Source organism: Monopterus albus, unplaced genomic scaffold (genome assembly GCF_001952655.1).
Source record: "Monopterus albus unplaced genomic scaffold, M_albus_1.0 scaffold87.1, whole genome shotgun sequence".
Classification (NCBI taxonomy): Eukaryota; Metazoa; Chordata; class Actinopteri; order Synbranchiformes; family Synbranchidae; genus Monopterus; species Monopterus albus.
The window spans coordinates 108,872-132,583 of record NW_018127967.1 but is presented as its reverse complement, the minus strand read 5'-3'; the positions used below and the strand labels follow the sequence as shown (position 1 = coordinate 132,583).

Below are 23,712 nucleotides of genomic sequence, written 5' to 3'. Positions count from 1 at the left end.
ACACACTCTTGTGTGTTACAGCCTGCTCAGTGTTTTATAACTAAGGTGTCACTTTATTTTTAAGCTCATTTAATAAGACAAGTTGAACCAGAACAGACTCATTTGGAGCAGCATAGAAACACATACAGTACACACATGGATCACTGTGTAGAGCTATGGGCAGCTTCTGCACAACTTCTATAATTAATTAAAGTCCCACTCCAGAAACATTTTCATTTTTATATTTGTATATAAAAATACTTTACTATAAACAATATGCAGTCTAACACAGCTTTTCCTCAAAAAAATTTCAGTGGGCCTCTGTAATAGGAATGAACATTGCCCCTCATTGTGCATTCCAGGATCTATGAATGTTGCCGTCATCCCTTATGTGGATTTGAATAATTTTGCACGCCCAATTTTTCAGTTTTTTATTTGTTAAAAAAGTTTGACATATCCAATAAATTTCGTTCCACTTCATGATTGTGTCCCACTTGTTAATTCTTTACAAAAAATTACAGTTTTATATCTTTATGTTTGAAGCCTGAAATGTGGCAAAAGGTCGCAAAGTTCAAGGGGGCCGAATACTTTCGCAAGGCACTGTATATATTATTAACTGGGTGTCCAATCCTAGGAAGTTAACTAATCAGCTAAACACTCTGCACAACAATCATGGTCATACGTGGCCAGTGTCATTGCTTTTATTGGTTATTTTAGACCAAACTTAACACTTCCTCAAAGAGCCAAAGTATACTGGCTCCTAAAACTTGCTTTGTAGAGTAAAATCTGAAGGTATAAAGATGTAGCTGCCTATAACCGCTTGTTGCTCATTTTGGGTGGATTTGAGGTCTTGTCCTGAATTACTAACATGTAAGGAGGAGGTCTGCAGGAAACAGTTCGCAGGTTCTTGGTAGTTAACTACTGAGTGAATATCTCCACCTAACAACCTTAAGCAGTGTTTGAAGCTTTGACAGATTTCAAATATGCCACCTTAGAGTGAGAGGTTAAGCTGTGTTCCTATTTCCAGGGGTTAGGGTTGTGGCCTTCAAACAGGGTGCTGCAGAGGATGGTACAGGACTTACATGTCGGCCACAGCAATAAATTTCGAACATAAAAATAATAAATAGTATTTTATTTAATGTTCATTGGTTATGTTCATATTTTAATAATATTCTGATCTTACCTAGTGGTTAATAGTAGGTTCCAAATTTTCCATTGGTTTGGCCAAACAGCACCAGTTTGCAAAAAACGTGTGACCTTATGCACTCATTGCAAATAGATGTGCAGAAGCACAAGAACATGGTGGCACAAAAGGGAATTTGTGATTTCTTTATTAATGCATCAAAAAAGCAAAACCTAATGGATCAGAAGCAACAACTGACAGCAGCACCGGCAGCACACATGGTGATAGCCCATACACACGGAGACATTGTCCAGCATTTGGATATAGCCTACATGACATGATGAAACATTTCGTCAGTGTGAATCCCCAACACAAGACCACTTTTGGACTATTAACATAAGGTAAGACCAATTTTTCATGCATTGCCACAGTACAACACGGCCTAAATGCACATGAGCCTGTTATTAACTGCTTGTCTGATTACGCTTGCTCTGCCTGTGAAACTATGTCAATGGTTAATGCTTTTATCAGGATATCTTGTAAAGCTGGCTTTCATATCAGCCAGTGCATAGCCGCTGCTGTATATGTTGTGTATTTTGTGTGTGCTTGCTGTCAGATCATAGCCTGCTGTGTGAGTAAATAGCAGTGTTGGTGTCGCTATGTTCTCATCAATACAATGTTTATTGTGTTAATCTGGTTTTGCTATGAGCCAGTGCACAGCCAGTGTTCTATGTGTGTATAGCCTGTATTTTGTGCATATTTAATTACCCTATATGATTATTATTCCTTTAATAAAGAAATATGGTACTGTGAGTTCATCAAAGTATAGAGCATAGTTTTATAATCACATAAGAAACAATGCACAACAAATGTTACAGTTGGTATATCACATCCAACTTGGACCATGGCTCTGAGATGAGCCATTACTATTGTAGAAAAACTTTGTGCTGTCAGTATTATCACTATACCAGTATAATGAAGCATCTGCCAGACTATACAGTCTCCAGTGTCCCCTCACCGTTTACCTCATGAGGAGGTCTGACGTAGTCCACATGTCGAAGTGTCCTTGGGCAAGACACTGAACCCCCAAGTTGCCCCCGATGGTTAGAGCCATTGGTTGAGTTGGCTCTGCAGATGGCTGCCTCGGTTATATACCGGAAACAAATTCCTTGTTTGGCCAAATAAAGGTGATTATTATTATCCTGTAGGAATGCCAATTTAATATCAGGGATTTAAAGAGCCCATGGAATGCTCATTTCCAGCCATTTAATGTTTAATCTTGGGTACCTCTAGATTAGCTCTGCACCCATCATGCCTCCAAATAGTCTGTAATCATTTCAGAATGATAAAAAGCAATATCACAAGGGGGCCCTCCTTGTGAAAACAAGAGGACAGTCTTTGAATGCGCACCACTCCTGTTGCCGATCAGGAGACTACGACAAAGCATAAACAAAACAACACATAAGCTATGTTTTCTACAGTGACAATACCTCAAATCCTACCTGACATGTTCAAACCAGAATATGAAAGTGGACAGCATGACAACCCACAACAACATTAATTTGAATTTCTCCTCCATTGATACTACATACAGAGAAACTACCCACATAGTAACTCCTCCAGCCTTACAACAATTCTCTCTACAAAAACAAGGCATTAACAGGCATGCAACATGTTTTTTAAACTTACCGTTAAGTCCTACTGAATAGTAGAAACTCTATTCCCTTTCAAGTAGCTCCAAGGTCGGTAAATCCAACCGGTGATCGCTGCGTCTTCAATCTCTCTATGTTGTTACTTGTGTGTTGCTCTGCATCACTCTATACCCAAGTGGTCATTCCTGTGTGCTCTCTTTTGTCTCATCTGCTGTATCTCAGATGCAATTTCTTCGGTGTTCTCAACGGTGCCATCAGCAATCTCCTGCCCTTGTTCAATGTTTGTGTGATTTGTTGTCATCCTGCATGACATGTAGATTCATGCTTTCCATTTTCACTTTTCTTAGTCTGAGATAATGTATCCCAGTGTAGGTTCCGCCATACCGGACAAACAATACTGCACTATCCTGGCCAAAGACAACTCCTGGTCTCTTCCATTCTAGACAATCCACTTGCTTGTAGCACACTTTGTCACCAATTTCATATTTTTCATTTGTGTTGCTTCCACAGTGCTTTGTATTCTTTCTGAGCATTCTGCTTCAGTAAAAGCTTTTCTTGATCCATGCAAAGCAGAGACATGCTTTGCTAACCATTCACTCTTTGAGGTGCACTCTAAAGCTGGGGATGCATCAGTCAGCACAGAGGGCAGGTTGCCATCCTGTCCAAACACCAGCTGATAAGCACTGTAGCCATGGACATTTTGCATGGTGTTCTGTGCCATAAGAGCCCAGTTGACTGCTGTGTTCCAGTCACAGCTGTTAACTATGTTCACTTTCCTCATGATTTCTTTAAGTGTTTGGTTGTGTCACTCTAGAAATCCATTGCTCCACGGGCTGTACGTAGATGTTGTCTTTATCTCTATGATGATGTTTTCTGCCATATCTCTCATTTCATCATTGTTGAACTCTCCCTCACTGTCACGTAAAAGTTTCTGAGGAGAACTGTGTATGATTATCCAGCCATGGATAAAGTGTTTCACTGTTTCAGAAAACTTCTTTTTGGTCAGAATGCTGCCTGCACTAAACTGTGTGAACTGATCAATAATGTGTGTTAGGTTGACTGCAGGCATTGGCTTAGTTTTACTGTATCTTTGACATGTTTCACATTAACTCACAATTTTTGCAAGATGTGGTGACATTCTGTACCTTTACTGCCCAAGGTAATAAGAAGCCTCTGCAGGCTGTCAGACCAAACTGTTAATGCAGCGTTCTGCTGGGATCATTTTGTCTGAGACTGTCAGTATTTCATCCCGAATCTTGCTTTCCTTTGTAATGACACCATCACCAGTTGCCAAGATCTGCTCATTACACTGAATGTCTTTACCATCATTGTACACAGAGCTCACACAGTAATGAGCGGAGCTTGTAAAACCAAGTTTGACAGGTTGGTTGAACATCATTGTTCTGTCTTTTTCCATGTCCAGGACTGTTCCTGCTCTTTTCATGGATGCTTTGCTCAAAAGCAGTAGGATGCTTTCTGGGACCACTTCAGTTTCAATTTGACACTTAGTCTGGCCAATTTTTGCAGGACATTTCAACCTTTCTGAAGAGTAGACTACTTTTCCATCTCCAAGCCTAAATGCTCTATGGCTCAATTTTTCTGTTCTTCACATCCTTCTCTTTTTTGTAGTTCAGCAATGAAGCTATCTGGCCATTTCTGTCCGCATACCGTCCAAGTGTCTACAACCCTTAATCATAAAAAGTTGGGATAGTATGTAAAATCTAAATAACTGAAAGTAGGGATGTGTAAATCCTCTGTGTCCTGTATGACATTGAAAACACAGCAGCATATTATTTGATGTGACACCTCATCAGTTTTATTCTTTGTTCAAAATAAACACTCACTTCAATCCTGATGCTGCAACATATTCCAACAAAATTGGGACAGTAAAGCGTTTACCACAGTGTGATGCTGCTGTTCCTTTTCACAACACTTAAAAGCCGTTTAGGGACTGAGGACACCAAGTGATTCAGTGTGTCAGGTGTCATTTTGTCCCATTCTTCCTGCAAACAAATCTTAAGGTCCACAACAGTCCTGGGTCTTCGTTGACCCAATTGCGTTTCAACATGCGCCACACATTCTCTACTGGGGACAGGTGGGGACTGCAGACAGGCCAGTCCAGCACTCACCCTTTGCCTCCACAGCCAGGCCTTGGTAATGTGGCAGGATGAGGTTCAGCATTGTCTTGTTGAAGTATGCATGGGTGTCCCTGGAAAAGATGTTGTCTTGAAGGCAGCATATGTTGCTCCAACATGACAGACTCTGGCTTTTGGACTTGTTGCTGTAAACAGTCTGGATGGTCTGTGCAGATTCTCAGTCATCCAGGTCATAGTAAACTGAAAAAACTTGTACAAACTTTTTCAGTCTGGATGGTCGTTGTCATTTTTGGTCCAGAGCACACGCTGTCCATTCCTTCCATCAAGACCTGAAATATTAATTCGTCTGACCACAGTGCACGTTTCCACTGTGTGATGGTCCGTCTCAGATGTACTGCTTGGCACAGGTGAGCCAAAGTCATCCTGAGCCCATGTGGTTATATCACTTATAGAAGAGTGATGATTCTTGATGCGGTGCCGTCTGAGGGATCAGAGAGCTCAGTCATCCAGCTTAGGCTCAGCCCTCGGCCTTTACACACTGAAATCCCTCCAGATTCCTTGAATCTTTTAATGATGTTCTGCACCGTAGAGGGTGACAGATCCAAATCCCTTCCTGTCTTTCTTTGAGGAACATTGTTTTTAAACATTTCAATAATTTTCTCACACATATGTTTTCAAACTGGTGGTCCTCGGCCCATCTTTGCTCCTAAAGGGCTCGGCCTTTCCTGGATGCCACTGTTGTACCAAATCATGATGCAGTCACCTGTTGACATCACCTGTTTCAAATGGGATCATCATTTCATTGTTTTACCTCGTTACTGGCCCTGAAATGTAACCAACCCAACTTCGTTTGGAATGTGTTGCAGCATCAGGATTGAAGTGACAAAAAAAAATTGATGGTATCACATCAAATAATGTGCTGCTCTAATGTTTTCAGTGTAATACAGCACACAGATGATTTAAAAATCACTATTTTCAGTTTTAAGTTTTATTTTACATACTGTCCCAATTTTTTTTGATTTGGGGTGTTAAGCCAAATCACTTTGTCATAAAGATTTCTGCTTCAGTGGGTGACTCTTTAGTGTACGGATTAATGTTACACTCCTCTACATCATCTGTTTTACTTTCTTTAGTCAGTTTGATTTGCTCACCTCTGTGGGGCAGTCCTTAGCCCAGTGTACTTTGACATATAGCACATTTTGATCTGCAACTGTACCGGTCCAGTGGATTTGTGCCAGGAAATGGTGCTTTTTGTTGAGCATACTGGGGCCATGACTTGACTCTCTGTTGCTTTTGCTACTTTTTATAAGCAGGTTTCTGGTTAATTCCCAATGGTTTAAGCAGATGTTCTCCCTCCAAAGTTCAGCTTCAGTGCTGACTTCATCAATGTAAAGGTTAAATCTGCACAAGCCATCAAAGCTGTCAGTCTGTCACATCCAAACATGCAGTATCTAGCAGTTTGAAATCTAACCCTGCATCGGGGACTTCAATCCTGTACTTTCGCATCCATGAGTTGTTCAAAATCAATTATGTAGTCAGCCACTGACACACTACTGTCTCTCATGATCCAGTCAAAGCTAGAATATGCTTTATAAGTGCTGTCCTTTTCTTCCTGAAGAAACAAATCATCAAGTTTTGTTAACAAGGTGTTCATATCTACTGGTATTTCCATCGCCATTTCTCTTGCTCTCCCCAGCAGCACCAAAGCTATAGCCAGAGCCTCTTTACTTTCTTCAAGTTCTGTAACTCTGGTTCAAACTTCATTCTTCCAACTTTTGTGGGGCTTCTCCCTTGTCAAAAGTTGGTGGAGCTCTATAACTGCTAACCATCCTCTGCTACCAATATTGCTAAATAAATGACCCTCTTGTCTTAATTTACAAAACATACAAGGAAAATGTGAGGAGAAAGGATTTGAGGAAACATATTATTATTAAGGACATGAGATGTTCTTTCCTCCGATCCTTCATCTGAAGCATCACCAACTTATTTCTGATAAAGGGGTGTTGGTTCACAAAAGAAATTCTGCGATGGATGGTCTCGTGTATCCTCGGTCATGGCTCCTCCATCACTGTCATCAGCCCTTGCTCCTCAGGCCTCAGAATCAATACAAGAGACTTGGAACATCCTATGTTCTCAGTCAAGTGGAACAACTTCCAACCAAGGAATGCGGATGTAGGAACTATCTTATTAGAGACATGAGATGTACGCTAAGTCTCTGATAAACACTGTTTTCCTCTCTTGCGTCTTTTCCTTGCTTTAGTCCCGCCCACATAAGATAAAGCTGCTCCACACTTAAGTGTGAAGTTGCGCCTCACCTGTGCCCCAGTCCTACATTCATGTCCATGGATCCATGCAGCTTCTTTGTTTTGTGTACCGCCACTGGTCACATTTAGGTTTTCTGAGTGTTTTGTGCACTTCTGTTCATTCAAGTTTTCTTGTCAGCAGTTTTGTTTCCAGTTTCTTGCACCTCATGTTTTATGTTTGGAGTCCTGTTCTTTGTGTAAGGCTATTGTTTGCTCATCATAGCGAAACTTTGCGCAGCCTCCCTATTACGGTAGCTCACTCACTTACCCATTGTTTGTAACTTGATGGAGTGTTATTCTTTTTACCCATTAGGAAACTTATTTGATTTTGCGTGATTTGCAATCCTGTCAGTTCCTGGGTTTTTGGTTGGACATGTACTGTATTAAAGACTTATGTTCCGGAGAACCTTGTTTTGTTTTCTGTGTGTTAGCCTGAGAGCTCTGCCTGCATTGGTTCTTCCAGATATACTGTATTTAGTGACAGCCTGAAGTAACTTTTGCCCAAGCCCAAGTTAGTTCTCTTTGTTTCTCTTGGTTTCTGTCACAGTGCTTTGTTACTACTAATTATTAAATTCCGCTTCACTAGGACCTTCTCCCCTGTTGTCTGCATTTGGGTTTTCTATTCTTAAAATCACTTATGAGCGACACCGTTCACATTACACAGCCATTTGATCCATTGTAAATATGAGAAATATTGATTAGTGCAGCTTTAAGTAAAGCTATGATAGTTGGAAAAAAATCAGGTAAAATTCCACATCATAAACCATAATGATTAGGCTGCAATCACACCTCAGTACAAAGGGACACCCTTAAAGAATGGCCTGCCACTTAACTAATTAAGCATTGTGTTTGAGTGAGGGAGAAATTAAGCATTAGTGCCATTGCAGTGGGCAATTCCTTCCCCCCAGTGACACCTAATTAAGAACTTGATGAACACCAGGACTGGGCGATATCCACGTTCCTCCGGCGCCCTCCACATCAGTCATTCAGTAGCACTTAGCTGCTGGTTTTCATCCTCTGCCTCTTCTCTGTTTCTCTCTGCCTGTCTCTATAATGCCATGGCCACTCTCAACAACCTATGAAAGGACGCCTTGAACTAAATGACATGTTAATTATAATTACTGGTAGCCATGGTAAATAAACAGTGGTGGAAGTGCTGAAAGTGTATGAGCACAAGTCAACAGGGGGCTCCGACACGTCAGAATTGGCAGTCTTAATTGTAAGTTTCGGCCTCCCCATCATCATCACTCCATCTTTTTCTCCCTTCTTTTTGTTGCCTGTCTTTTTTCATCCTCCTCTCAGGAAAGACAGTGATTACCCCTGCGCCGACGTGCTGCATAATGGTATCAGCACCGCCAACGGAGCAGTGAATTAAATTGTATCTGCAGCCACTGTGAAGCCTTGATGAGGGGGGCAGATGCCTTTGTGGTGTTATCATTATAACACAATGGTCATGTTGTCATCAACCTTGCCATCCAATTGAAAAGGCATGATTGTGGGTTGGGGGCTTTTTCTCCTGTCCTCCCACTACCCCCCAACCCGCACCACCCAACAACCCTGCCGCCCCACCCCCAGCTGTTTCGTTGTGAATAGAAGCAATTTTCTAAGAGCTATGAAATCACGTAATAGGTCCTAATATGCAGCTGCTTGGCACAGTGTGGCAGCCTCTATTAACGCGGAAGTCAAACACAGTATGTGTTTTGGCTGGGGAATTGCTGAATACATGAGTATGGCCAGATTTATACATGTAAAAATCCACACAACTGTCACCGTTACAAAGGCGAACCATTTGCTCCATCTTTTGACATGTGGTGCCCAGTGACAAATTCTGCCTTCACTAACAGTCATAGCAAAGCATTCAACCTGTATGGAGAATCATTTTGGAAAATGAAATGATGGATCAAAACATTTGAAACATATTCGTAGTGTTAGGAAACAGACTCATGATAAAAGCAGGAGCTGTGACAGTGCTTTACCAATTATCTGGGTCCTGGTTCACAAATTTGTACAGCTGTTGTTTTCAAAACATACTTTTATTACAACAGAACACTGTTCTCTTATCAGTGCATACACTGACACAGATCGGGTCTTCTAGGTATTACTGGTAGGGAGATGTCTCGAGTCTGATACACATGCCACAGAAGGCACTGTATGTTCCTAAATATCCTTGTGTCACTGCATATGATGACAATCATATGCTGACATTCAAACCACACAGAGATGACCGAATGCGTGAAAACACATCTTCTACTAAATATTTTACTGTTACAAGAGGGCTGATAAAAACTTCCAGCCTCGCTAGGCTGAATGCTTTGATATTAGATTTTTAAAAATAAACATTTGAAAAGAGAGAAAATGCTCTTTGTGTCATGTATAACAAAATTATAACGCACCAGTATATATATCTTTTTCTTATTTTTTTTTTTCCAGTACTACTCCATGTGGCTAGTAAACTGATTTTGTAATGTAGAATGAGTGGAGTAACCTTTTAACAAAAATATGTTGGACAATGTACAGATTTCAGCAAATAAACTGCCACTTTATGGTTTTCAAGGAATTTGCTAGTGAGCCACCTTGGAAGAATTTGTAAAACAGTTAAAATGTTACAGCTATGATACAAAGACACGTTTTACAAATGTAGAGGAGCCAGCTGGTGAACATGACCGCGTGATAATTACCTACCATGTAGGGATATCTAAAGGTATGAATGTCATGGCCCTCCTTGAATCAAAGATGATGCTATTGATATTTTGACTGTCACCTGTCTTAAACTCACTCTGTTATCCATGTTTCCATGAGTTAAAGATTGTTTCTGTCCTAATCTAATTTTCAGGACATACATTGACCCAGATGGCAGAAACATACCTTGCTGGAACTCACTGAGCTTCTTCATAGCCTGGTCTCTCTCCTCCTCCAGCCTCTTGCACTTATGTAAGAGAGACAGACAGAGCATCTTTAACACAGGATCACTGCTGTTTTAATCAGCCTTTATCCAGCCTGCCGGTGCAACATTATAACTCAGAGACTGCCTGGAAAAGCAATTACCTTAATTTGATGAAAATGTCTTACATTGTACTGAAAGAGAAATTACTTACAGATCTGAAGGACAGGTGAAAAAATATAAATACTGTTCCCACAATGAGCCTGAGGTTTCATATAAAATATGCATGGATTAACCAGAAAACTAGACCCCTCTGTACAGTCATAAATACATGGTGAAAAAGTTAATTTCCACAGATATTCTAAATGTCACTGTTTATGAGACTACATGACACATCTGGGGCTGTGCAGCTTTATTTGGCCATAGTCTCAGATTCAAAATGAACCAGTGTGGACGAGTGGAAAACATTCTCTGTTAGCAACTTTGTGTAATGAATAAACTGTAGATTTTAATAATATCTTTTAATAGTGACCACATGCTTTCCACAGTCCAGGTCTATATTCCCCATTCATGAACATTAACATTACCATAGTGTCTCTGCTGTTACCATTACTTATCATTAACCATTATTTGGTAAAGTTGTTTTTCCGTGTTTATAGTTTATACAGTCCTACTCTCATTACAAAAGGTCAATTGTTAAATAGAAATTTGATGAATTCAATGGAAGTAGAAGAGAGAGACTTTATTGTCTTTGTATAATTACAACTAAATTTGGTTGGCAGCTTCTCAGATGGTGCAATAATCAACACACAGAATGCTGTGGTACACATCTCATATAGTCATAGTACTATATAAAATTATAGATTAAAAATAGATGAATAAATATAAAATAGCTAGAATTAAATAAAGACAAAACGATCTTTCATTTGGTGACTGTTGCACACTGTTGCACTGCCCATTGGGCAGTGAAAGCACGAGATACGGCACTTTGCTGTGATAAAGGATTATAAGATGACACACAGCAGACTAAGTGCTTTGAATCTTTACACCTTAACAAAGGATATGAACAGCAGGGTTCAGGCAGGGTGTTGTTAGAACATTTTCAATACAAGTGCAACTGCTGTAGACCCCCTCCAGTTTGCCTACCATCCCAACAGATCAGTGGACGATGCGACGGCTCTGGTTTTATTCCATACCCTGAAACACCTGGACAACAGCAGTATGTATGCTAGGATGCTCTTCCTGGATTGCAGTTGTGCATTCAACACCATTTGCCCGGGCAGGCTGATTGTGAACATGACAGACCTCGGTGTCCCAACTCCCACCTGTAACTGGATTCTGGACTTCCTGACTGAAAGACCACAGGTGGTCAGAATGAGAGGGCGGGTGTCTGCTGAGCTCACAATCAGCACAGGCTCACTGCAGGGCTGCTGTCTCAGCCCCAAACTCTTCACCCTGTACACCCACGACTGTGTCTCCAGCCATGACAACACCATCATCATTAAATATGCTGATGACACCACCATTCTGGGCCTCATTATGGGAGGGGACGAGTTGGGTTACAGAAGCTTGGTGAACGACATTCGATGGTCACTGAACACAGCTGCCACAGTGAAGAAAGCCCAGCAGTGGCTATACTTCATCAGGCGGCTGAGAAAAGCTGGGCTGAACTGTCACCGTCTTACCCAGGCTTATAGAGGACTGGTAGAGAGTATCCTCACTAAATACTATTTATTTATTTAGGGAAATACTATTACTCTATTTTTGTGTATTGGTGTATTGTGGTTTTAATGCTTTGTTGCCTTTATGTAACTTTTTTATTTTAAGACTAAGCGTTCTGTTTGGCTTTTGACTCCTTACCTGACTCCAAAGGAGAGCTGCACAAGAATTCCTACATGCCTAGACTGTCTGTCTATGCATAAATGGAAAATAAAAATCTCAAATCTTGAATCAAATACTTTGGTTTCAGTACCGATACAAACACAATGTTTTTACACCACACTAATTAATGTATAGGTGTTAACAAAATTAATTCTCTTCATTATAAGAGTCTATGATTTCAAAGAACAAATGTTTAATCAAACAGCAAGGAAGGAAGAGTAAAAATCTGACCAGACATTTGATGCCTACTTGAGGTACTTGACTTTATGAAAGTGGTGCTAGTCAGTGTTCAGAAGAAACGGGGCTTCATTACCCAGACCTAACTCTGGTCATCTCATTTGGGTTTCTGAAGGCTGATACCAGTACTAGTTACTTCTGATTAGTTTTTGGACAATTATTAAAATTGTACCTTTTGGGGAGTTTTCCGCTCCTTTACTTCTAAAACTCATCTAAATGTCTGATCTTTTCTGAGACATAAACAAATCCTCCAAACTAAATATCAAAATAGGTTGTTTGCCGCAGCCTTCCAAAATGACCCATACGGTATGAGTGTTTACGACAGCACTGCTGGTCGGTGCCTTTTGTAACATTACAACTAACAGTAGGAATAACACTGTTCACTGGCTGTTTTCTGCAGCTATGGTTGGTTCAGAATCAGGCACAAAAACAGCCCAGACTACTGGTAGGAGAAGCAAGCAGTGGTCTCCCACACCAAAGCCACTTTGCTGACCCATACATTTCACCGTAATAACGGTGTCGCACTACTTCCACATGTCTGCTAGAGGTTGTTGTCAGGTTAACATAAACACCAGTTGTTCAGGCATTTCAACAAGCCTGAACAACTGATATTACCAGTTGTTCAGGCATTTCAACAAGCAATAAGTGATGATATTTCTCTTGTGGACAGTCTCTTTCCAAAACAATACCTAGACAAAGAATCATCAAGCTACTGCTGCCATTACAACTATTTCTGCTTCCCCTTCAGTAAATACAGTTATTCCTATTGCTAAGTCAACTACTACTTTTAATGTAACTACACATTAACCCCACTGGTGGTACTACTACTACAGACTGCTGCTACCATAGCTAAACTACAGGGCGTTCATCATATCAGTGATAGTCAGGACTGGACTAACTCTACATGCAATATGCATCATTCTAACTTGACAAATATGAAAGACTTACCTCCTTGGTTGCTGTCTCGTGCTTCCTCTGCAGGCCTTCATACTCCCGTAGGGCTGTGGGGAGCAATGGATGCCAGTAAGCCATGTCCATCAACAAAGAAAATGTCAGTGCGGAGCACAGTAATCACATCGTCCCATAAAAAATAAAATGGAAACTTGTCCAGCATGTGATAACTAGTCATCAAATGACTACTGTGGCATGTGTCCTATGTCACCTGATGAAGATCTTGAATATAGTAACACTGACTGTGCGAATATTTGCTTTGGGTGCTACCACAATAGAAAGGGGAACTGTGGATACATTTGTATTAACAGATATTATGACTGGTCACAGCCAAGATCAGGTGTGTTAAGTACAGCTAGCAACCAAAACCATAGAAAAACAAGGGTTTGTGTCATGCATACTGGAAGTCTGTTTTACAGGTAGGACTGTGCCTTACAGAGATATAAGGAAGGTTTTACCAGTTTTCTACTATAATAAGGGCTCTACTTTAATGGATTTCTGTTTATTCTAGCAAATATGACTCCTTTAGGTACCTGGAAGAACCCCACACTGCTACAAGACAAACTCAGAAGAGGTAATATTATATTGTAACAATGCCTACTCTTTAATGCAGTTACAACAGGCCGCTGTAAAAAGGCAAGTCTTTCCAATTAGCAGTCTGTGTTAATCAGTAATCAATCAGTAATCAGATTCAGCCTCGAACCATGACCTGTGACATTCAGAAATTACAAAACATGAAACTAAGGATGCTGTTTTCCATGCATTATAAATTATTTTTGCCTTTATTATCCCTCGTTTCAAAATGGCCTGATCATTCTGTATACAAGTACTTTTTGTCTTCAGACAGTTAGGACAGTTTGGTTTGTTTAGTTACCTTTTGTTTAATGCCTGACACTATTTCTATTGTGTTGAGATCATTTATGGATCCAGAACTTTAGTCAGTAATTTGGAAATAATTATTTTCTTCTTTCTGACTAAATAAAACCCTCATTTTTTGAAAATCTATCTGTGGCTCTTTTTGCCTGGCAGCTTGGTCCTTCACACAGCTTAAGAGAAAGAGAGTGAACAATGGTAGAGCGAGGCAGAGTGCAAATGAAGAGAGCGAGCAGGGTTAGCGAGAATAAAGCAGTGAATCAGAGAAAGAAAACGATGTTTTCGGATTGGTTCTGAAAGGCTACATTTTATAAACATGGCCATACTTCTTTATAAGGCTGCGGGAAAGATTTTGTCACACAGCCCGACTAAAATCCTGTGGTCCATTCTGCTGTGTCCTTTGCATAGACATACAGCGGCAGTCCAGCCTTCTGCAGCAGAGCACAGAGGCACGAGAGACCAAATGGGGGAATATTCAATTAATAGTTTTATATGCAGACTGTTATTTAACCAGTAAGTGTGCTATTATGATTTTATTTAACAGATGCACATATAACTTTGACAGTGTCACAATCTCCGTGCAGACGGTCCCTAGTGCATCCCCAGTAATCTTTGATGCCTTTATAAGGGGGCGTGAACTCCAGGTTGGGAACCACGGTTCTACTGTAGAGTATATCCTCAGACAAATGACAAAAACATGTTCAGTCCATTTCCTCTACATAGTAAAAAATAAGTGAAAGCAGGAAGAAATTGCACAACCTTTTGCAATGCTTCGTTTCCACAATGAACTGCATTACTGGTCATGGGTCTTCCAGTAAATATGAGGTGGAATTAAGTGGTGGGGACAAAGCACATTCGCACAAATGCTGTAATTCTACTTTAGAATAGTAATACTATACACAGTAATAATAATACACAGTCCTTAGAGGCAACTGGCTACTTCAACCTGACCAGTGTTTGATTGTTTGTTGTGTCTTGTTGCTTTTCTTCTTTTCTCTCTCCTCTATCCACTCACCCCAACCAGTCGAGGCAGAAGGCCACCCACCAAGAGCCGGGGTCTGTCGGAGGTTTCTCCCGTTAAAGGGAGTTTTTCCTCTCCGCTGTCACCAAGTGCTATTCAAGGGGGATTTGTTGGGTTTTCCTCTATAAAAATAATAATAGTAAGGTCTAGACCTGACTTTATAAAGTGTCCTGAGACAATGATTGTTGTTAGTTTAATTCAGAAATAAAACTGAATTAAACTGAATTGAATTGCTTACAACTAGACATAAGGCAGCAGGCTTGGAGTTTGCTAAGGAGCACGATTATGTGGTCTGATGAGACCAAAGTTGAAATATTTGATCATAATGTGGACAGGAACATGTGGTGAGAGAAACTCTGCCTACGAGGAGAGGAACACCACTCCCACAGTTAAACATGGTGGAGGCTCGCTGATGTTTTGTGGTGTGTGTGTCTGCATCAGGCACTAGAGCTCTGCATAAAGTGGAAGGAAGAATAAAATCTTTTGACATTGAGCTGTATTCAAAGCAAAGCCTCCTACTGTCAGTCAGACAGCTAAAAATGAAGAAGCAGTGGATCCTTCAACAAGACAATGATCCAAAGAACAGAGCAAAGTCAACTCAGGAATGGTTTAAAAAGAGTAAGGTGAATGTTTTCCCATGGCCTTCCCAGTCTCCAAGTATCACTGAAAACCTGTGGATTGGCCTGAAGAGGGCTGTACGTAGCAGACAACCAAGAAATCTGGTGGATTTGGAACAAGTTTGCCATGTACTGTAGAATGGGCGAAGTTTTACACTGATATAATTTTCATTATTTTACTATAACTTTTGTCTTATACACTTCCTGACCTTTTTGCCATTTCAAAGTAAGAGAGATACAAACTTTTGCATGCAACTGTATAAGACTGGGTACAATTTCAACCATCTTTATACTTTTAATATTTTGTCTTTTTGTTTTGATGTTTTCATTCATTGTGTCTTGTTCATGGTTCATTTCATTATACTACTAGGGCTAGGGAGGCCAGCAGCTCTTGAGCCCTGGGGCACTAGCCGTTTTAACCCGGCCCTGGGTCCTACTGTACGTGGACTTTGGCCATGATAAGAAAACCCCTTGCAGATGGAGAAGAATGCGTGTGTAAGAGTAAATTCTGTTGAAGTTGGTTAATATCCCCGTGTTTGTGTTTCTGTCAAAGTTAATTCAAGCTCCAACAGAGGCTTCATTATGAAAGGTGCCTTTTCCCTTCGCCAGTCAGCTGTCAGGACGCTTAGGTCCTTCACGACACACAAACGGCTTAGTCTATCTGCTTTTATCAAAATACGCTTTAAACGTACACTCGTCTTCTACAAGTTATAAAGACATATTTTTGATTTGTGTAACTTTTCTCCGCCGGCTTTCCTTCAGAGAAAACCCGACTGCACCTATGGCGCTGTACGGTCCAACACCACAGCCAAAACTGTGCATTCGTGCCAAAAGTTGCAACGCCTACCTTGGCTTGACAGGTCTGTAACGGCATTCATTTTATCCAGCTCCTCTTCAGCCATAGCGAAAAGTCGTTAACTGAGGTTCATCAGGAAATGCTCACCGTGACACACCTTTGGCAAAGTAGGAAACACAGGTGACGTCCCCTCGCGGGAGACCTACAAGCGCCGCAAAGACAAAATGCCCTCTGATTGTGCAACACGGTCAAAACTTAAATCCCAATGCTTAGGCGAGGCAGTACAGAAAGGTAAAAACAGGCTCTGAGATAGCAGGTACTGTATTTGTAAGAAATACTAGGCCTACAGCTTGGTTTCTGTCTCTTGGACAGATGAGACCAGACAGTGTTATAGTCTACCAAAACGTGGATATTTACAGTATTTCATTTGTTTTCTTGTAAAAGACTGACACAGCAATCTTAACCCAAGGCCTACAAGCTTGAGCTGGTCATATACCATAGCTTTCAGCCACATCTCAAGGTCTTGATGATGACAAATGAGTCCTCAGTTACAACTAAGCAAGCCTCAGCTGATGGAGGCGGTGAGATGTGGCTGAGAGCTGCAAAAAAAAAGTACAAAGAAAATTTAGCAAAGAAATGTAGCTTATGCAGCAGAGATAACAAGCTCCGTCATGTCAGAGGAAGGCGACACTCACCCCATGAACTACATCAGAGCTGCACATGTAAGGTTTAACTAAGTCCAGAAGAGCCAAAATTTCTCACATAATTTAATTTATTAATGGACACAAACTCAAAATCATTATGGTTGCGCAACAAAGAACAAATGGGAATGTTCAATATACTTTCCTTAGTCATCTTTTGCAATACAAATCAAACAACAAAACAAATCATCCACTGTATTCTTTCCACAGAAAACAGAGGAAGTAAGAGGGCCCCAATTAGGTAAGGAGTCAAAGTACTGTGGAAATCATACAGTAAACACCTGAACTCTGCTTGAGCACCAAGTCTGCCTGTTCTGGACAAGGGACATTATGAATGGTGACATGATTTGAACTTGAAGCCACCAACATGAAAAAGTACAGCATGTCCTATTCAAATTCCATTTATGATATTTAGGTTGTGAAAATGGAAGTGTGTATTGTTCAGTAAATATTCATTCAGAGTGTGCCTTTTAGTTTACAAAGTAATGATCAAGTTGAATCAACACCTCACATTCTCAGTAAAAACCAAACTTGATGAGTTTGACCTACAGAACGTGGTGCTGACTGAAGGGCCACTGTGTTTTAGGGCACTGGTTTGTCTTTCCTCTGTGGGAAACCTCTTGTATTTATGGATGTATCATAGCAATATAACATAGCATTTATTTTAACAAAAAGTAGTAGTAGAGGGAGATCCAGCAGTAACACACCCCAATAAATATAAGGGTTGATCTATAACTTTAAGGATATGTTCACGTTTTTGAAATAAAAGGTAGATATTACAACCACATACACTTTCCATACACAACTACAGTACATCTATAGGAGGGGGTAATTATTGCTCTGTTCTAATTCGGCATAAGGGGGTAGGGGTGGTGCTGCAGTGAGCTGGGAAAGCAGTGGACTGATAGTAATACCAACAGTGTAGAAAGAAGAGCTGAGGTTTGGGATATGTGAAGGCTCCACAACATTGGTCTCACAGTCCCCGGAAGTTTAGGGTGAGATGAAACAAAGGAATAAAGGGAGAGGAGGGACTGTGGGTAGAGAAGTGAGCGGGCTAGAACCAGAGCATCCCTTAGTGTGCCTCAGTGACGGGCGGCAGACTCCCTGGGGTAAAACTCAGCCACGGTGCTCTGGGGAATCCTCTTGAGCATCTCCTTGGGGAAAATTCGCAGCAGCTGCCAACCAATGTCCAAGGTTTCATACACTGTCCTGTTGTCATATGGGCCTGAGGGAGACAGAGGGGACACAGTGGTGCTGGTTAGCATCTAAACATAATGTCAGCTGGGCCTGTCACACATTCTCTATTGTAGATCATCAACCAAAAAAAAAAAAAGTTAGACTTTACGGAAAAATACACAAAGAAATTCAGTGTTGCAGTAAATGATTTTTTTGGTCACTTGAGTTCACAGCATATCATCACATATAAAGGACGTGATGCCTTATTTTGTGCTTATTTACACAAGCAGCAGACAAGGAGCAACATTATCGTCCCACTGGAGTTAAATTTGTGTCCACCTGATGAATATAAATCCAACATCCAGTCTCTTTGTAACTCTGTTTTGGTCTCCACCAACTCCTGAGAAAAATATCTGGCTCTTTACCCGATAATGGTCCTCTATATTCACCAGCCAGTTGCTAACTTCATCTCTCTGCTGGGAATGATATGTACATTGGGTTTATCTGAGCTTTTCACTGCAAACAGCTGCCTCCTGTTGCTTGAAATGATTTTAAATTAAAAGGTAGGCTTTGCAGGCTGGAAAATCTAAACAGTAAGCTAAAATAAGAAAAAAGCTCATTAGAGCTCAGGGGAAATGCAGAGTTGGTGATAATTGACTGTAGATTTATCGTTACAATTGGCCACTTTTCAGTCCTGTAAACTACTGTTTATAAAAAAAAAAAAAACAGTGCAGCTTTAAAGCCACCTCTCATCACTCAACCACCTATAAAGATGACAGGTAGTTGCCCACAATAGGTTACCCACTGTACTTTTTTATGATCAGTTCAGACCACATGATTTAAGCTGTTTGTCGTTGCCGATGCCCTACGACCGTTGGGTCAGGCTGCTATCAGGTTTAAATTGTGTAGTCTGAACCGGGCATAGCACGCACACCAGAGGCTATTCTGTCACTGAGTTTACATTCTCCTGGCCCTTGGCAGCTCCAAGTCATGAACAATCTGTTGGGTACCAACATGTAGTCTGTCATATCAATCATCCAAGATTGACACAGTGACCATCGCATCAGACAAAAAAAACAAAAATTATGTAGTCTGAACCAGGTCTAAGTTATTTATTCAGCTTAGGTCAGTCATCACAAGGTAGTTGTGCCACTATCAAATACTGAGAGAACACAACATGCACAGTCCATTGTGTTTGCTTTTAATCCTAAAAGGTTTTGCTGTGATTGTCTACAGCTCTTTGTGACATGATGTCAATTCCTGATCAAGGATATCATTTGAGATTTTAAGATTAAGATTTTTTTCTTCTGTCTGGGTCAGGTTATCATCTGGCAAGCAAGAACTCCTCAATAACTGCCAAAATCTTAATTATAGTGCTGTGTGTAGGACGTGGAATCTGTAGGCTGAAGAGAGAATCATGATGCATATAAACATTATGGCCTCAGTATTAACCATTGTATTCAAGTCATTTTAAAGCCAATGTGATCATTTCTAATACTGGTGCTCCCTAGTGAAGTATCACAAAGTGGCAGACAGTGATACACACTGTTTGTGCTACTACTGCTTCCCTCCCTCAGCGACCATCTTTTCTTTTTCTTTTTTCCTCTTTAAATGGCTCACATCAGGCTCAGTATAACATGACTAATGCAGCCAATCCCAAATGATTTGTTCCTAAATTTGGGAGTCCTATAATTCATATTTCCTCATGTATGTTTCATCTTGGAGAAGCGTATGAGAGGGGTTCCAAAAGTGTGCTCTCCTCAAAAATTACTATATTTCAAGTTCAGTAGTGAAAGAAGGCTTTTTGTGCTCTATTGCTTTACAGGCATCTGCAAGATGTCTGAAAGTCTTACAAAACTGTGTTCCACTGTGTTCAAAAGGTACTTTACAAATAAAGTTGCTTTGCTTTAAAACCAATACAAAATGGAACTTAGGCTAATCACATCCTGACTCCAGCTCTGTGCTTAGCATGCATTTAGCAGAAGTTCATTTAAATCAACTGAACTGAAGCAAAACAGCAGTAGTGGTCTAAATTTAACCTGACCAAAACGAAGGTTTTTAGAGCCCTTGCCCTTGTGATAAACTCCAAAATAATTATTTAATCATCTCTGACCTAAGGTACTTTGGTTGCTCTGGATGCAGATCTGTTTCTAATTGGAGGTATTACTGTTGGAGTTGAATGGAAAAAAGGCTACAAAATGCTCATCTCGTTGAGCTGTGATGACTGACAATGACTCCTTTGGAATTGACCAATGCTCAAAAGAGGAAATATAGCTCTGTATGTACAATGTTAACCGTGCGCTTTGTTTAGTCACTTATCTCAGAAATAGGAAGAATGGTCAAGTATGTCTAGGCAAAAAGAGGAACCTTCACAGATCAATATTTTCCAGAGCAGAAGTGTCATCTTACAATACAATGTGAATGCCAATGTCAACTACCATTTTCAAAGCAAAATACTGTAATAGATGAGCAGAAATACTCACCCTGAAGCATGCCACAACTGTTGCTTAGTTTCCCTTTTATTTCAGACCACCACATGTATTCTGATCTTATTTCTATTAAACAAACATGTGAAGACCTCTGGTTTTACTTTAAATAGCAACTACAGCAATTCACACAGTATGTAGTGTCTGCAATAAAAAGCACCTACCCTAGGTATTAAAAGTTAATATGTAAGAGCAAAGCAACATAAATGTAGTGCAAAAACATTTTCAGCTTTGCTTGGCTGCACACACAAAAAAAAAAAAGGCTGTCGAGACTTGACAATGGCAAGAATATCCATTTCCTGATTACGGTAACTGAAAATTGAAAATCCAATATAGATTCTTAAAATACAAAGATAGGCCTTTGCATTTTTACCTTTTCTGAGTAAACATGCAACATAGTGCATGCACTAAATGTTAAGTGCATGTAGTGGTTACTGGTTGTAAGTGGTTCAGTTTGGTGTGCATGATATGTAAACGTCTGCTTTGTGGAAACTGAACTAATGTACAACAACATGCACAATAAGGTTATGTGCAGGTTAAAGCTGCATTAACTAAGATTTTGCACAAATTTGGATAAATCAAGTAAAAAATTTTCTCGAAGTGTTGTCTCCGTGCTTAGTGTTTTTTTGTCCAATTAGCAGAAACCAGCACATTTTCCTGGATTAGCAAATTAAGTAATTTTTCTCAGTTTGCTAATTTTTGCTCAGTTTTGGTCCAGGCCACATAGTTTATGTTGGACATAACACTGCGGTCCATGTAGCATTTTAGCGCTGTTAAAAGTTACACCATCAACACGACTAGAAAAGTGGGGAGTTTGTTCAACTATCAAAGAGTAACGTAATTTCTCTTGTTTCGCCTATAACGCATGATTTACCTTATAACATTGTGTGTCAAGTATGTAGGGACAAAGGACCCAGGTCGCTGTAAAGCCACCAAAAACCACGAGCTCTATGGGCTATATTCCATATGTAACATAATGTTACTGCTGAAAGTCAAATCTGTCACCAGCTGTAGTTACCAGATATGATGTAGGTTCACAGACAGGGCAGGAGGGGCAAGGAAAAGCAGAAGGACCAGAGGAGGGGATACTGCCTGAGTTTGTTTTGATTCTCAGTCGCTCTCTAATGGTCAAGAGTTTGAGGGTGAAAGATTAGCTAGAGTTGCTTTAAGGAACACAGATGATAGCTGGATGTATTACCTGCATTGAGTCAAAAGAGTCCCGTCAACCTTGATGTGAGAAATTACAGTCTCTGAAAGAGAACTGGATGCCGAAAGGCGGCACCAAATTCATTCCTATGGAAGTTGCTCAGTGTTGCATGCTCTGAAAATTTTAAAACCGCCCAGAAGTGCTGCAGGCTTTATGGTTTTTAGACCCACAGAGCATGGGCACTAGTGCCAAGCCGGTTGACTTCCTGTTGGCTCCCCACACACATGAATGGGATAAAAAACAAAAAACAACAAAAAAAAAAACTACCAACTAATACTGGACTGACAAGATCAAATTCTGATAATAAAATTGCAAATTCATGGGGTCTGTGACAGAAGCTCCTTTTGCAATATCTTAATTGAAACTTCATGCTTTGTCTGACCAACAGGCCAAAGACATTACATTTATAATAGTATAAAGGCAGAAGCAACAGGAACCAGACCATTTGAGACATCTAGTGCTTGGACCTACACCACTGTGAATTTTGTACACATACTGTACTACCACCGTCATATACATGGCAATAAGGTTGAAAATGTATGGATTTTTTCCTTTAGCATCCTCTCACCTTGAGCAATGAAGTTCTTCTCAAACTTTTGTAGGAACTCAAGGTAGAGCAAGTCGTCAGAGGTGAGGGCCTCTTCTCCTACCACAGCCTTCATGGCCTGCACGTCCTTACCAATGGCATAACAGGCATACTGGAGACAAGAAGAGCAATTAATATGACTAATGATGACCGTACATAAGAAGGTTAAAGAACTGACTCTCTGCATAATTTATCTTTGTCTATGTTTTGATTCCTTCTGCCAAGGAGGTTATGTTTTTACCAGTGTCTGCTAGTTTGTGTAACAGCAGATCACAAAAAGTAATGGATTTGAATAAAATTTTTTGGAGAAGTTGGGTATGGCACAGGAATTTTTAAAAGGTTTCTTCACCACTGTGAGTGTTGGAAAGTCTGATGACTGTGTGTGAGAGCCTCCTTGTGGTAAAAGTGCATGGCTGAGCTGCTGAGCACTTGGAGTGAAAATGAGTAGAACTAATGCGCCTAAGTAACTAGGTTACTCAAGCAGTTCACGTGGAATTGTTAGACCCAGTTCTTTAATTAAAAGCCCGAGAAGTGAAGACAGAAGAGGACTGTATAAAAATCAACAGAAAATTTAATCGAAGCCTGGTCACATGTCAAGCCTTGCAGCGCTGGGCTCAGAGCAACAGAACTTCCGCAGGAAGTCCATCAAAGAACGTCAGACCACTGACTGTAGTCCCATTTATCTTCGTGGGCGGGAACCGCCCCAGACCAGGCTTGGACTTACACGTACTAACGCTATTGGCCATAGGAGTGAGCAGGCCAACCAAATGTGCAAATCAAACAGTGTGTGAATGTTGTAATGTCAGGTGGTAGCTAACAGAAACACAAACATCTGGTTATCTTCAAAGGGCAGACATCCTGCATACACATTCTTTAGCAGACAAACAGGAGATACTAAGCAGTTCTAACAGTCATCAATGCAATAGTGATACATATAAGTAAGGAATAAAGAATTAATAAAAAAAAAAAGAAACTTAAGTTCATATGACTCAAATATTACAGAATCAGGTCCGGACTTGGTCGAGCGTTTCCCTTTCACACATGTAGCACACAACAGGAGGTAATCTGTGTCAGATGTGCTCTCGCCTATTCGAAATACTCCTGTTTGGTTTAGTGCAGGGGGACGCACTTGGGTGCAGCACGTAG

The 23,712-nt window shown here is 40.5% G+C and overlaps 2 protein-coding genes across 2 annotated transcripts in view; both read right to left on the bottom strand.

Annotated features, from left to right (window-relative positions):
• Positions 1 to 16,675, bottom strand: part of shtn1 (shootin 1) — a 55,327-nt gene extending 38,652 nt beyond the window's left edge. The window contains exons 1-3 of the mRNA XM_020607531.1: positions 16,462 to 16,675; positions 13,101 to 13,153; positions 10,019 to 10,079 (exon numbers count right to left, since the gene is read on the bottom strand). Coding sequence (XP_020463187.1) covers positions 10,019 to 10,079; positions 13,101 to 13,153; positions 16,462 to 16,516 — 169 coding nt within the window. The 5' untranslated portion in view covers positions 16,517 to 16,675. The remainder of the gene's footprint in view (positions 1 to 10,018; positions 10,080 to 13,100; positions 13,154 to 16,461) is intronic.
• Positions 16,676 to 17,164: 489 nt separating this feature from the next.
• atp6v1ba (ATPase, H+ transporting, lysosomal, V1 subunit B, member a) overlaps positions 17,165 to 23,712 on the bottom strand; it is a 51,442-nt gene continuing 44,894 nt past the window's right edge. Inside the window, 2 exon segments of the mRNA XM_020607554.1 lie at positions 17,165 to 18,336; positions 22,549 to 22,678. Of these exon segments, the coding sequence (XP_020463210.1) occupies positions 18,194 to 18,336; positions 22,549 to 22,678 (273 nt within the window). The 3' untranslated portion in view covers positions 17,165 to 18,193.